The sequence below is a fragment of the Topomyia yanbarensis genome, chromosome 3 (assembly GCF_030247195.1).
Source record: "Topomyia yanbarensis strain Yona2022 chromosome 3, ASM3024719v1, whole genome shotgun sequence".
NCBI lineage: Eukaryota > Metazoa > Arthropoda > Insecta > Diptera > Culicidae > Topomyia > Topomyia yanbarensis.
The window spans coordinates 240,141,819-240,156,870 of record NC_080672.1 but is presented as its reverse complement, the minus strand read 5'-3'; the positions used below and the strand labels follow the sequence as shown (position 1 = coordinate 240,156,870).

Genomic DNA, 15,052 nt, shown 5'->3' with positions numbered 1-15,052 from the left:
TGCCCCGGTCGCGCCGGGTTGCTGGTACCAACGCTCTGCTCAGCGAGGTCACTCTCGCCCTCGCTTACCTCGCCCAAACGGCGTTTGACCTTAACGGTTGCACGCCGTGTGGTGTCGCTTTTTGCACCCTCGCCTGGCGACTTCCTAGGGCGCTTCGCGTTCGACGCCGTCTTACGATTGCCCTTGCCCTTGCCTTTGCCCTTCGGGGGGAACTCGGCCGCCGCATCAAGCGACGTGGCTGCTCCATAGAAGGTGAAGGCCACTGTCTTAGTGCCCGTATCGACCTTCTCTTTTCCCTCCTTCTTGGAGGCCACTGTCTGGGTTTCTCTGTCGGACTTCTCCCGACATTCCACCCTCTTGGCATAAGCCTGCTGTTTCTGTCTTGCGACACGAACAGTTTTTCGGAGTTCCAGGAGACTCTGTTTTAACTCCTTGCTTATGTTTTGCTTTGCGCTAGTGTACTCGATTATTGCATCGAGCTGCTCCACCACTTTGCGTATCGCCGATAATGGCCCGTCCGGTGCGTTGGTAGGGCTATTTCCTACCGCTGCTGGGGGGGGGGGTGACTGATGCTTTCAGATGCAGCACTCATCGCTCCACTACTCTCCCCACGGGGGAGAGACCTCGCCAAACCACCTCTAGCGAAGGGGTTTGGCACCTCCGACTGTTTATTTTTATTTTTTGTTGCCTCCATGTTAAATCCCACGAGTAGCGCGAGAATAGATGTCCGCCACGCCAGAGCTCCGCATTAACGTGGTAAGGGACGCTTACTGTGGGGGTTGCCCAGGTACCCCACAGGCTCCGTTAACGATCGAGCATCTTTTTCACCCCCTCGATCACTCATCCCTCGGCACGGGTCGCTTCACGCCTTGGAATTGGGGTTATGACCTACCTTGCTTTACGTGGTGACCTCGGCCCAGATCATCACAACCATCCTCCTTTACCAGGGCTTTGGACCTGTAGCTCTGGTTCTAGTGCATATAGAGTGAACACCTTATCGAATTTTCCTGCAATAAATCGTAAAATGTTTGTTTCTGGTGGCGTTTGTATGTTTCTAAAGGAGATAATTTGCATATTCTTATCTTCTTTTGTGTGTTCGGGACACTTCACGAATGCATCTACTAACCCTTCAAAAATACCTTAATGTTAGCTCTTGATCGGCTTGACCCGTTTAGAATCATTCCCCATATTTTCCTGTTCGGAATTGCAAATATTCTACCATTCAAAAAATCTTTCAACCCATGAGGGAGGTCGACCAACTCGCTCAGCTCTTTATAGGCTGACCTGCTATTAACTATAACGAATGTGGCGTCGCTCTCGTTTATCTTGCTTTTTGAAAACTCTAATAGTTTGAAATCAATACGTCTCTGTTCTAGATCATTATCAAAGTCTTCGTGTGAGATTGTTACTTCTAGATCATCTGTTTCGTCCCATTCAAAATCAATGTTTTCTAGTCCGTCCATGTGCGGGTTCCATTCGGATTGTTGTTTATCCTTGAACAGGCCAACTGCTACAACATAATCTTTCCCTTGTTTTTAGCGAATGTCCATTTCCAACCCTTGCAATTTTAAAATGTCGTTTCAGGGTGGGTGATGTTTCCTTCAATTTCCATATGATCCGTATAGACAATAAATTTATGATTATAAATAAAATGTTTAAATCTATTCACTGACCATACGATTGCGAGTAATTCTTTCTCTATCGTATGGTATCTTCTTTCTGCACCCACTAAACCTCTGCTCGCATAGACTATGGGTCTATCGGTGAACTTTTCATTGCAGAGTACTTTTTATAGTAAGCATTCCGCATTCCGGGACCATGCTAGTCATGCACTTTCTTCTGTGAGATGTATCTGATTCAATAAAACTTTTCCTTGGCGTTTTACTGTTATTTCTGTTTCCTATTAGTTTAGTCATATCTGTTATATGATTCATTCCATCGTTACTATACTGTATCTTAACATCAGTGTATTTTGTAATTGCCTCTGTCTGGCATGCCTTCTTGGCCAAAATTTCGCGTTTTCGCGTCATGTTTGAGGGCATTTCATCTTCCCTTGCTATTTTATTTTTATCTAATTATTCATTCCATTCCTTCCTTCGGGGGTCTTGTTACGTACTTCTTCAACGTATTTAGTTGAATTTATTTTATCCGCGTTGTTCGGAGTATTTTCCTCTCTTGACATAAAGTTACCATAACTGTATTTTATCTCCATTTGACACATTGTCGCACTCATTCGATTTACTGAGGGCGATGTAGCTCAAATGCTGAGAAATTAAAATTGTATATTCCTTAAGAAATTCCGCTCCGATAATTCCCGTAACGCATAAATCCTTTACAATATAAAATTTTATTGGATACTTCGAGATCCCAAATATTAATGTGGTTTCTACTGACCCAATAGTTTCTGATTGTGTCAGATTAAAACCTGTAATGTATAACTTATCCCGATAGTTAATAACTCTGGCTCCAATTTTCGAGACAGTATCCCATCTTATTACATTAAGAAATGCTGCTGTATCAAGCATATATTTAATCTTAATGTCAGGCCTTTCTATTGAGGCGATATTTACAAGTAATTGATTATTACTGGTACATTCTATGTCCAGTTTCTCTTATGGAGGCATGGTTCCTTGGAATTGATTACTCATGTTTTCTTGCAATGCACAGTGTTGCGGCAAAAATAATTATTAGTAGTTTTAGAACCACCATATGTTCCACAACACAGTATCAGTTGTCTTCTCGCTCAGCCGTATGATAAGAAGATACCTTTCTCATTGCGCTTTACCTATCTATCGTTACACATATAGATGATAAGCAAAAAGGCCTTTTGATTGCCGATCGTATGATCGTGCCACTGAAACTTACTACCTACAGATGTAGAAAATACCAGAGCAGTTAGTCAGTAATAAAACGTTATCGAAAGCAGTCGAGTCTTTCTTAACCTATTTATATTCATTACATTCTTTCTCGACAATTAAAGAGTTTTGATATCCACTAAATCGTGCCGCGTGTAATTTGTTCCACCGATATCACCTCCCGCCGCGTGTGCTAGAAAATTCCCGGTACGTGGACACATCAAAGAACTTGCATGAACAAAGTGGTCCTTCGAACCGGATGTGTCGTGTACTGGTATTCGGAACAAGTATCGTGAATATTCCTCGTGGCGGATTGAACGCGAACAATAGTCCATTGTCGAAGCGAAGTGCATGCGGAATAATCGCCATTTTGGACGCTGAGTTGCTGCCCAATTAGTGCTGTTGCTGCCACATGTGGAGAACCGAGGACTGGGTCGACGAATATCGGACGGCGTGTATGTGAGCTGTTACCACGGAAATTTGAGGAAAGTACGCTAATTGCATGGTCTGTGGCTTCTCAATTGCATGTGGGGAAGACCGGTGGTTTGGGTTGAGAAATAGAGGCGATGTTACAAGGAGGAATAATAAAGTTAAGTTGCATGCGAATTTCTATTTTTTGACAACTGTAGATGGTCCCTGTGGGTTAAAAGAAGTCGTCGGTCTTACATTCTGCTGGGTTTTTGGTTGGCTCGTGTTGTTCTTGAGTCGATTCTCCTTGCTGCTGTCAATTTGGGTGGTCAGTCAATGCTTCTCGCGGTTCTCGTTACGGTTAATAATTCAACTAGCAGTGCGACGGTGTATAGAGAATTAAGTGAAAACTCGGTGTGGTGAGCAGTGCAAACGAACCAACATTGATAAGTGTGTTATTAGTGACGATCAAGTGAAGATGGCAAACAGTTTAAGAACACTCCAAAAACGTGAAAAACGCTTGCGAACCACTATGACAGGAATTGCCGAGTTTGTTGAACATTATACAATCGACGACAGAGATCAAGTTGATGTTCGTTTGCAGTTGCTAGAAAGTGCATTTAGTGAATTCAAAGAAGTGCGAAATTTGATAGAAACTGAAATGGATGAATTGGAAGATGACGAAGAACCAGAACTAGACGAGAAGGAAGCAGACCGTTTGGCGAGATTGGAAGCTGCTGAAGAAAGGAGGGATGTAGAGAACGATGAGATTTTACGAAATGCGGAGAATTTATATTGCAGACTCAAGGGATCGCTGCTAAAACATCGTATCAAGGACGAGAGTGTCGCCAGCCCTCCCGCTGTTACTGCCTCGGTTTCTGCATATTCGAAGATCAAACTTCCAGAGATTAAATTACTTACCTTTTGTGGTAAACTTCGAGATTGGGTCCCATTTCGAGATGCTTTCCGCAGCCTTATCCATCGGAACGAGAAGCTTACAGACATGGACAGGTTTACGTACTTGCGATCGTCTGTCTCCGGAGAAGCTCTTCAAGCGATTTCATCCATTGAGCTGACAGCAGCCAACTACACCGTGGCTTGGACATCTTTGGAAAGACGTTATCAAAATACTAAATTGATTGTCAAGGCGCACCTAGAAGCACTCTTTGGAGTTGCTGTTATGAAGAGAGAGAATTTCGAATCCCTAAACCACGTTCTAAGTGAATTTGATAAGAATCTGCAAATGCTCGAAAAACTGGGACAAGAGACAGTTGGCTGGAGTACTATCCTTGTTCACATGCTCTGCGCGAGGTTGGATCCCGTTACTCTTAGATTATGGGAAACACACCACAACTCCAAAGAGGTCCCAGCTTATGAAGATTTGATTACCTTTCTCAGAAATCATTGTGCAGTTCTCCAATCTGTTGGACATAACATTCTCCCACCAATAGCCGATAACAAAAGGCCACGGTTTGGTGTGAGCCATCCATCAACATCTGGACGTTGTAGCTTCTGTTCAGAACCGTCCCACTCAGCATTTATATGCAAACGATTCCAAAATTTGAGTGTGTCAGAACGTTATGATACGGTACGTAAACATGGTTTATGTGTGAACTGTTTGTCAGGTGGACACCTAGCCCGCAACTGTACAAGAGGAATGTGCCGTAATTGCGGTAGGAGGCATCACACGTTGCTTCATCCGTCAAACGCTTCAGCGAACAGTGGAAATGAAAAACAAAAGTCGAGACGACCCCCAACTGACAATCATCAGCAGACGTTGCAAACTCCGACTCAGAACACAGTCACAGCCACACCCACACCCACACCCACAAACACAAATACACCATCCACCATCACCTTAACAGTTGTCAATCCACATTCGCATAGCACTCACCCAATGCCAGCCACTGGTCAACCCTTCTCCACCAAGCACACAGTCACACTTCAAGCCTCCAATAAGTCAATTACACGTCAAGTGCTGCTGCCAACTGCACTTGTGCGTGTTAGCGATGCGTATGGAAACACGATTTTGGCCAGAGCATTGCTCGATTCGTGCTCCCAATATTGTTTTGTAACTACTAGCTTCTGTCGGAAGCTCAAATTGAAGGAGTTTTCTGACTACTTGTCTATCCAAGGAATTGGAGGATCGGGAGGTGTGTCTAAGCAAGCTGTGCGTGCAACGATCAATCCACGATTAAACGAAATCTCGGAGTTCCAGGAGGACATACGATTCAATGTTCTTTCAAAACTAACCGTACCATTGCCATGCGAAGATTTCGAAATCTATCAGTGGAATGTACCGAACGAAATCATTTTGGCTGATCCGGATTTCAACAAAGCAGCAGATATCGACATGATAATCGGTGCAGAGTACTATCTCGATCTGTTATTGGACGGAAAAAGGAAACTCTGGGAACAAGGACCTACGCTACAAAATACTGTTTTCGGATGGATCGTTTCCGGTCGACTTACCGATTCGACATCTGCTTTGTCCATAGCAGCTGTATATCTGTGTTCGACTACAGCTCTCCAGGACCAAGTGACCAAATTTTGGGAATTGGAATCCTGTCAAGTGAAAAGCACATATTCGATCGAAGAAACACGGTGTGAGGAAATCTTTGAACAAACGACTACAAGAGACGATACAGGGCGTTTCGTAGTGACCCTGCCGAAAAAAGATTATGTCATCCAAAAGCTGGGTGACTCTAAAGCTTCAGCACTTCGACGCTTCATGAGTTTAGAGAGGCGGTTCGCAACGAATCCTGAAATGAAGACCTTGTACTGTGAGTTTATTCGGGAGTACCAGTACATGGGTCACATGCGAAAGGTTGACGATCAAGCCGTGGCACCCGGACCAGTTTATTATCTGCCACACCATGCCGTATTAAAACCGGACAGCACGATGACTAAATTACGTGTCGTTTTCGACGCCTCTTCTCGGACATCCACTGGAATCGCACTCAATGACGGTTTAATGGTTGGTCCCGTTGTCCAAGATGACCTGATGTCAATCATAATTCGTTTCCGGATGCATCGTTTGGCACTCGTAGCTGACATAGCCAAGATGTATCGCATGATTAATGTACAACAATCTGATCAAGGATTGCAACGCATCATCTGGAGAGAATCAGAAAATGATCCAATTCAAACATTTGAATTGACAACCGTTACGTACGGGACCTCAGCAGCACCATATCTTGCCACTCGCTGTTTGCAAAGGCTGGCAGAGGACGGAGACAAATCACATCCTGTAGCTGCTAAGGTTCTTAAAAAGGATTTTTATGTGGATGACATGATCACCGGTGTTAGTAGCGTGAAGGAAGGAAGGAGCTTGATAAGGGAAATGAACAACTTGCTAGACAGCGCAGGATTTATTCTTCGAAAATGGAATTCGAATTGTCAAGAGATCTTGGCAGATCTTCCAGCAGGCCTCCGAGATCATAGAGATATTCTCGAATTAGATTCATCCACATCCACTGTAAAAACTTTGGGGCTTGCGTGGGAACCATGCACAGACTGTTTCCGCTTCGAAGTTCCGAGGTGGAACACAGCGGCCATCGTTACCAAGCGAGTTATTTTGTCCGACGCATCTAAACTCTTCGATCCGCTTGGACTTGTCGGTCCTGTTATAGTTCAAGCCAAAATATTTATCCAAACGCTGTGGAAGCTAAATTGCAAATGGGATGAACCACTTATGGAGGAATTCCAAGACTTTTGGCAAGAATATAGGCGAAACCTGATCGCTCTCGATTCCCTGACTGTGCCACGATGGGTTGGACCATGCCACGATTGTGTAAGTGTCGAACTGCACGGCTTTTGTGATGCTTCGGAAAGGGCGTATGGAGCATGCCTTTACCTTCGTTGCGTCTCCTCCGACGGATCTGTTGCGGTACGTCTGCTAATGTCAAAGTCAAGAGTTGCTCCACTCGATGAACCAAAGCGAAACAAACGTAAGCAATCAATACCTCGACTGGAACTGTCATCGGCGCTGTTACTCAGTCATCTATTCCAAAGGTTCAGAAGCAACATCCCAACTACTACCATGCCACATTTCTGGACAGATTCCAAAATTGTCCAGTGCTGGTTAGCTTCGTCGCCATCACGTTGGCAAGCCTTCGTTGGGAACAGGGTGTCTGAAATACAGCATATCACAAGATGCGGCGTTTGGCATCATGTACCTGGTACTGAAAACCCAGCAGATATTTTATCCCGTGGAATGACTCCGGCGCAGCTCCAGTATCAGGCAATCTGGTTCGATGGTCCGCTATGGATGCGTCAAGAAACTCCTACGTGGCCTGTGAACGATGATGTCAACTTCGAACAGTTCGAATCAGCCGTTTTAGAAGAACGGAGTGTGGTGTCATTAGCTCTGCAAGCACAACCTCCAAGCGAAATATTTTCCTTATATTCATCGTTCCCAAAACTCATTCGCATAGTTGCACTCATTCGTCGGTTCCGATATAATGCGACAGAAATCAACAGAGGCAGTAGAATGATTGGACTGATCAGTACAGAGGAGTATGATAAGGCTGTTATTCATTTAGTCCAACTGTCCCAGCGAGAAAGCTTCAGCCAGGAACTACTCGATTTGGCAAGAAATGATGAGGTTCGGGAGTCATCAAAAATCTGTTCGTTACGTCCAAGGTTAGTAGACGGCATCATGCGTGTTGGCGGCCGGCTGAGGGATGCGCCTGTGTCAGATAGTAGAAACCATCCGATGATAATTCACCACAATCATCCTCTTGCAATGTTGATACTCGCCCACTATCACACGAAGCTATACCATGCTGGACAACAGCTACTCATTGCGCGCGTTAGAGAACGATACTGGCCAACGCGAATTCGGGATTTAGCTCGGAAATTGATACATGGCTGCATCTCGTGTTTTCGCGCAAGGCCACGACCTCTAGATCAGTTAATGGCGGATCTACCAGCAGAAAGAGTAACACCAGCACCACCTTTTCTTCATGTCGGTGTGGACTACTGTGGACCGTTTTTATTCTCCTATGCTAATCGTCGGAGCAGCCCTAAGAAGTGTTTCGTGTCCATATTCGTCTGCCTAGTCACAAAAGCGGTACATCTAGAACTGGTGCAAGATTTGACTACAGAAGCGTTCTTAGCAGCGCTTAAGCGCTTTGTAGCCCGGCGAGGGCATCCAACAGTCATCATGTGTGACAACGCGAAAAACTTTGTGGGAGCCAATCGAGAGCTAGATGAACTACGAAGGCTCTTTGAAGGTCAACAGTTTCAACACGTGATAACGAGAGACACAGCCGTAGAACGGATTGAATTTAAGTTCATCCCTGCTAGAACGCCCAACTTTGGTGGACTATGGGAAGCTGCCGTAAAGAGCTTTAAAACTGCATTGAAGAAGACAGTCGGACCACGGACACTACAATTCGACGAGTTTCAAACTGTTATAACACAAGTAGAAGCAGTTTTGAACTCTAGACCGATTACACCAATAAGTAACGACCCGAACGACTTTGAAGCCTTGACTCCAGGGCATTTTCTTGTACAACGTCCGTTGACTGCCATAGCAGAGCCTAATTTAGGCAGTGTGCCCACAAATCGCTTATCTTCCTGGCAAAGGGCTCAACACTATGTTCAGATGCTGTGGGAGAAATGGACAACACTCTACTTATCTGATTTACACAATCGGACCAAATGGACGAGACAACGGGATAACATTGCAGTAGGAACCATGGTACTCCTGATGGACGAACGTTTACCACCACTCAGATGGAATCTTGGCCGTGTCACCGATATCGTTAGAGGACCAGATAACAACATACGTGTCGTTAATGTTCGCACCCAGGACGGAATCTACAAACGAGGAATTACCAAGATATGCGTTCTTCCTATAAGGGACAACGCGATGTCGACGAATGGCGGGCTGTAGCTCGTTTGCGACGGTGCTTCGGCACTAGCGGAGGTCCGCTAGAGACCTCCGCTTTCCAGTTAAGTTTTGTGTTTATAAAGAATTTCAAAAAAGTAATCCTAGTTTCATACTCCATAGTTGCTGTTTCGTCACCATTCCGGTGACCCCGGGATGAGTTCTTCTGAAGTCTGTCGTCGAGACACATCGATCTTTACACATCCTCAAATCTTCCATCTCCAAAGTATACAATGCATGTAAGGTGAAGGTCGAATCACGAAGTATATGTGCATGATGTACGGTCCTGTCTACGTTACCCTCTTTACGATGCTGGCCCAGTCGCCAGTGTACTATAGCACCATGCTATCGATTAGTTTTGCGTCCGCCAGCTAGAACCAAGCTAATATTCTTCTCACCGAGGTACAACGACGTCTCAACCAACCTACCAACCAGCCAAGAGGATTGATCACCCTCTTCGATTCAGCCTGATATTCGTCAATCAAGGTGTTACTCGAGAGTAGGAAACCAGCACGAGCTCTTCATCCATCCATCGTCACCGCCAAGGAAGGCGGCCGCGGAGGCCCGGGGGCCTCCGCTCCAGGCAAGATACTGTAATGTTCATAAATTCACATAAAAAAGCACCACATCTTTTTTCACAGACGAAGGACACCAGTTCCATCCAAGGCTGTCGAGGACAGCCGCTAGACGAGACACCATGCACATCATAGATGGCGAAAATTCCAGCAGTGTGATTCGCCATGACATCATCTCCCGTACCGTTCGTCAGCACCGTGTTTGAGGTCAACACCCATGTCATCCAGGACAGTAAATCCAGACCAACATTCAACCAATAACCACCGTTCCAGAGAAGCAGGAGGCTCACCTAGTGATTGAGTCGGTTTTCAATTGTTTGCAAACGTAAATACCGATAGAAAATAAGATATATTGAATTAGTTAGTGTTAGAAACAACAATGATAGAATTTGATATTGAAATCTCATGGATTTCAAGGCGGCCGGCTATGTTGCGGCAAAAATAATTATTAGTAGTTTTAGAACCACCATATGTTCCACAACACAGTATCAGTTGTCTTCTCGCTCAGCCGTATGATAAGAAGATACCTTTCTCATTGCGCTTTACCTATCTATCGTTACACATATAGATGATAAGCAAAAAGGCCTTTTGATTGCCGATCGTATGATCGTGCCACTGAAACTTACTACCTACAGATGTAGAAAATACCAGAGCAGTTAGTCAGTAATAAAACGTTATCGAAAGCAGTCGAGTCTTTCTTAACCTATTAATATTCATTACATTCTTTCTCGACAATTAAAGAGTTTTGATATCCACTAAATCGTGCCGCGTGTAATTTGTTCCGCCGATATCACCTCCCGCCGCGTGTGCTAGAAAATTCCCGGTACGTGGACACATCAAAGAACTTGCATGAACACACAGAAAAAACTATTTTGTAATTTTAAATTTATTTTCATGCACCTATTTGGAGCATGAATATAAATGTAACATCAAGTCCCACAACAAATTCACGCAACTTGTCGTGCTTTCTTCAATGAATTGTATTTTAATTTTACACGTTCATTGAAAATTACAGCTTCATTAAACGGGATACCAATGCACTTTAATGTATTTTTAATCCAGTATTGCTGTAAAATAAATGACATGTAATATCTCACGAATGATAATGTAAAATCGTATGCTTATTGATGCTCCAATCGAGTGCGTCGAATTCAACTTAATTTCCAATCAAATTATTGATTCAAGCTTTGTATGTTTACATTCGTATTGATTTACATGTCGTTTAAATTTCTTTATTTTTTGGTGTGTGTGTGTGTGTGTGTGTGTTTGGTGAGCCGTCCGTGGCCATTATATCGTATATTGGGCGACTTAGTACTCATTCGTTGTCTAGTTGTATTTAAATTTCTTAAATTCTTATTTATGCTTGTTTTATTGTATGTACCGCAATTTTCGCCTCCTTATATATCATGATCCGTAGTGACCCACATTAGGGTACCAATCTACTTCTCGAGCTTTCTTATTTTGTTGATAATTGCTATGTTGTACCTTTGTATTTATATTACCATTATAATCTTCCCAGTAAGTTCCCGCATATTTTCGCGGTGCATGCTAGAAATCATGTTCATTTCTTTCTGGCCAACAATTTTTCTTAGGTAGCTCATAGTGCCTACCTTCCTCTGTGTATTCATACTGGCATGTGCTTTCTATATCTCTGTTTGGTGCCCCTTGTCGCGTATCAATAGCTACTCGCGCTAATTCTAACAATTCCACTCGCCAACAATTTTAACATTGGCATATCCCTGATTCTAGCCTATTCGCTGTAAGAATCAAATTGCTCTTGTATTCTAATTACTCGTGTTTTGTATTCTTTAAATGATTCCTCCGGATTTTGTCGAAGGGTCTCAATCTTTAAAATAACTTTTTCTCCCATTTGCTAAATTTACGTATTAAATTTTCTTTTATTATTTGCGCCGCTGCTTTCTTTTTTAATTTTAAGAGTACCACGTATATCAATTCATTTCGTGACTCTCCTATGGGTATTTGTTTTTCAAAATGTTCTATATGATAGATGAATGAAAGGCTATGCAATCACTGTAAAAATCGACTTTTTAACCGAGGCCCGGAGGGCCGAGTGTCATACACCATTCGATTCAGTTCGTCGAGATCGGCAAATGTCTGTGTGTGTGTGTATGTATGTGTGTATGTGTGTGTCATTTAAACTCACACAATTTTCTCAGAGATGGCTGAACCGATTTTTGCAAACTTAGTTTCATCTGAAAGGTATAATGCTCCCATAAGCTGCTATTGAATTTTTAGTTGATCCGATTTCCGGTTCCGGAGTTACGGGTTGAAGAGTGCGGTCACACAGCAAATTCCCATATAAACTGGTACCACCATGATGTTCAAATGGTGTAAAACATATTAAAATTGATGTAACATTACTCTAGTTTGCGGGTCTGGAGCACTAATGATCAATCAAAGCAGCTTTGACTACATTGGCCACCTATGACGGTTCATGACGCCCCCGGGGAACCCGCCAAGTTTCTAAGCTAATATCACACCCATTCCACAACGAAATCTCTACCGATTTTTACAAACTTGATTTCAAATGAAAGATACAGTAATGCCATTGACTGCTGCTGAATTTCATTCGGTTCTGACTCTTGCTTCCGGAGTTACAGGGGTGTTAGGAAGGATACATTGGAATTTCCCATATAAATCGGTACAATCGTAATACTTCAGAGGCTAAAAACTATTGAAATGGTCACCAACAGTGGCGTAGACAGAAATTTGGTTTGGAGGGGGTTTTGATGAAAATCGCAAATTTTTTGAAAAAATGCTAAAATTTAATATGAGTTTGATAAATTATTGAAAACTCAAAAACATAAGTAGTCTAACAGATGTCATTCCAGTCTACAAACAAGAAGGATCAACATGGAACAGTTATCAAACCTCTATAGATTATTTTCTTGTATAATATGTCAATGAAGTAAAAAATTGCGATCTTTTAAAGTGGGATAAATGATCTAAAAAATTTTCAACGTTCAAGATCACCTAATGTAATAATCCTTGACTTTGAAGGTTTGACAACTTCGGGAAGTTATCAACATAAAACAGCGCCTGCTTTGATATAGAAATTTTAGTGATTAACTCTCATAGAGGTAATTATGGTGAATTAATTTTTCAAAAATATTAAGAGACATGGTGCCTTCAGCAAAGTTTTTGATAATGTCATTTCAAACAATTTTGTTGAAAATATGAAGGCTACATGAATTCAACATATAGGGATTTAAATGGACTGGGCCTGCTATATTTCTTCTTAGTGAAGAAAAATTTAGGTGAAAACTATTTTTTTCTGTGCTACGGATAAAATTGTTTGAAACAATCATTGCGAGTTGAGAACACAAAACCTATAACTAAATTATAGATCGATGGAACTGAAACTTGCGTTTCGACTTCATCTCATCAGAATCCGACACTAACTTGGTGGGCGGACTAAGCTAGCGCCGAATTGATGCTAGCTCCTGAAAATGGAATCACTCTTTGTGTTTTTGAGTCCTTTTAATATCTGGGAATTATTTGTTTTAAATCCAGTTCCCTTATTTTTGACATTAAAAATGTCTTACTCCACTATCTGGGGCTAGGTGTCATTCTAAAATCTAAACTATCTCCCATGTAACGAAACTATGTAAGGTTTGCACGCTTATAACTCCGATATTACTAGATGGATTTTAATCATTCATACACCAACCGATTCAGAAACACCTAACTTAAATATTGATAATAATTTAATATCTCCCCAATAAAAGTAGACTTTTGGAAATTGGTAAAATTAAAAAGTTCACGAAAAACGGGAAAATTACCATTCGTGAGGCAGATTTCTCAGACACAGCCGTCAAGAGAGGGCAGCTTAGTTGCTCAATGAAACACGAAAAGTCATAAATAGAAGCAACGCATGTCCGTTTAAATCAGTTGTTGTTCTTATCCCATATGAGCAACATCGTCTCCGGGCGATGCAATAAGCGCTATCGATTTTCGGTAACGTTGGCATTTGCACACACTCGCACCTAAGTGACTAAACCATATACGGTTAGTTTATAAATAAAGGTGACGCGTACCCGTTTGAATCAGTTTTTGTTCTTATTTCGAACGGGTAAGATCATGGCTGCAGCGTCTGGGCACTACAATAAGCGGTAGACGCTATGCATTTTCGGCAGCGGTGGCCGTGTGCGGATTTTTCGGGTACCAGCGCGGTGTCACAGAATGATTTGCAAAGTGGGTGGGAGGGGTGGTTTGGATTTAATTCTATACGGTGTGTGCTGCTTAAGAGCGTTGCGTTTGAAAAAAATATATTTATTTTTATGCATGCGTGTGCGTTGTAACTTGTTAATCCATGTTTACGGCGCTTTGTAGCTGCGTAGGGTAAAGAGCCTATTGGTTTTTTATGTTTCATATTTCGGTTATATGTTTTTTTATCAATAAGGCATCTGACAACGTGCTTCTGTAGTTATTGCACTGTTCAGCAGCGTAGTATTTTATATAGGAGAGTACACTCAGGTTTTTTACGCGGATTTTGAAATTTACGCGGCTTTCATTAACGCGTTTTTTTAAATTTACGCGGTTTTCATTTACACGGCCTGTATCCCCTGCGTGAAAACTCTGAGTGTAATTGCAGCGGAAACAATCACATTCCCAGCAGAACTTTTTGTTTTATAATTTCAAACACTTTTGTTTCGTACTGCACACAACGGAAAATTTTAAAACAGAACTTACCGTCCCAGCAGCATTTGAAGCTTTTTCGATTCAAATTCAAGCAATGTCTTAAGCGTTACTGGACTTAAAATTGTTTTCCCAGTTTATCCAGTCAGAATATCTGTCCTACCCTATATATTTAAAACACAGTTCTAATTGCGTTTTAAAGTATACAACAAATAGAACGGTTGGGTATACTAATTTAAATTTTAAAATAAATCTTTTAAATCATGAAACAAACCGCTGTACTGAAGATATAATTATGTCCTCCTATTACCACATAAAACACCTATATAACATAAAACGCTGCAGAATTGGTTTAATAATACAATGTTTACACTACAGAGTTATAACACGTTTTAATAATTAGCAACAAGAAAAATGTCACCAAGATAGCATAAAAACCTGTTTTAACTGGTAGTGCGAACGTTGCATAACAATGTAATTTATCAAATAATTTCATTTTTTCCACCACTAATCGATCAAGAAATACTTAAACGTTAGATTGCTTACTTAAATTCATTAGTAAATTATTGAAAATTTAAATGGAAAATGAAATTTCATATTTCATGGAGAATCTGTATATTTCCGTTGGCGGGCGTGGGCTTCCTCATCACAGCTCTCAA

At 42.1% G+C, this 15,052-nt stretch overlaps 2 protein-coding genes across 2 annotated transcripts in view; one reads left to right on the top strand and one right to left on the bottom strand.

The window, feature by feature from the left end:
- The window catches only part of LOC131689528 (uncharacterized), a 164,477-nt gene that overhangs the window by 19,486 nt on the left and 129,939 nt on the right, over nucleotides 1–15,052 (bottom strand). The window lies entirely within an intron of this gene.
- LOC131687813 (uncharacterized) lies at nucleotides 3,796–9,165 on the top strand. Its single transcript, XM_058971904.1, has one exon. The coding sequence runs from the start codon at nucleotides 3,796–3,798 to the stop codon at nucleotides 9,163–9,165; it is 5,370 nt and encodes a 1,789-aa protein (XP_058827887.1).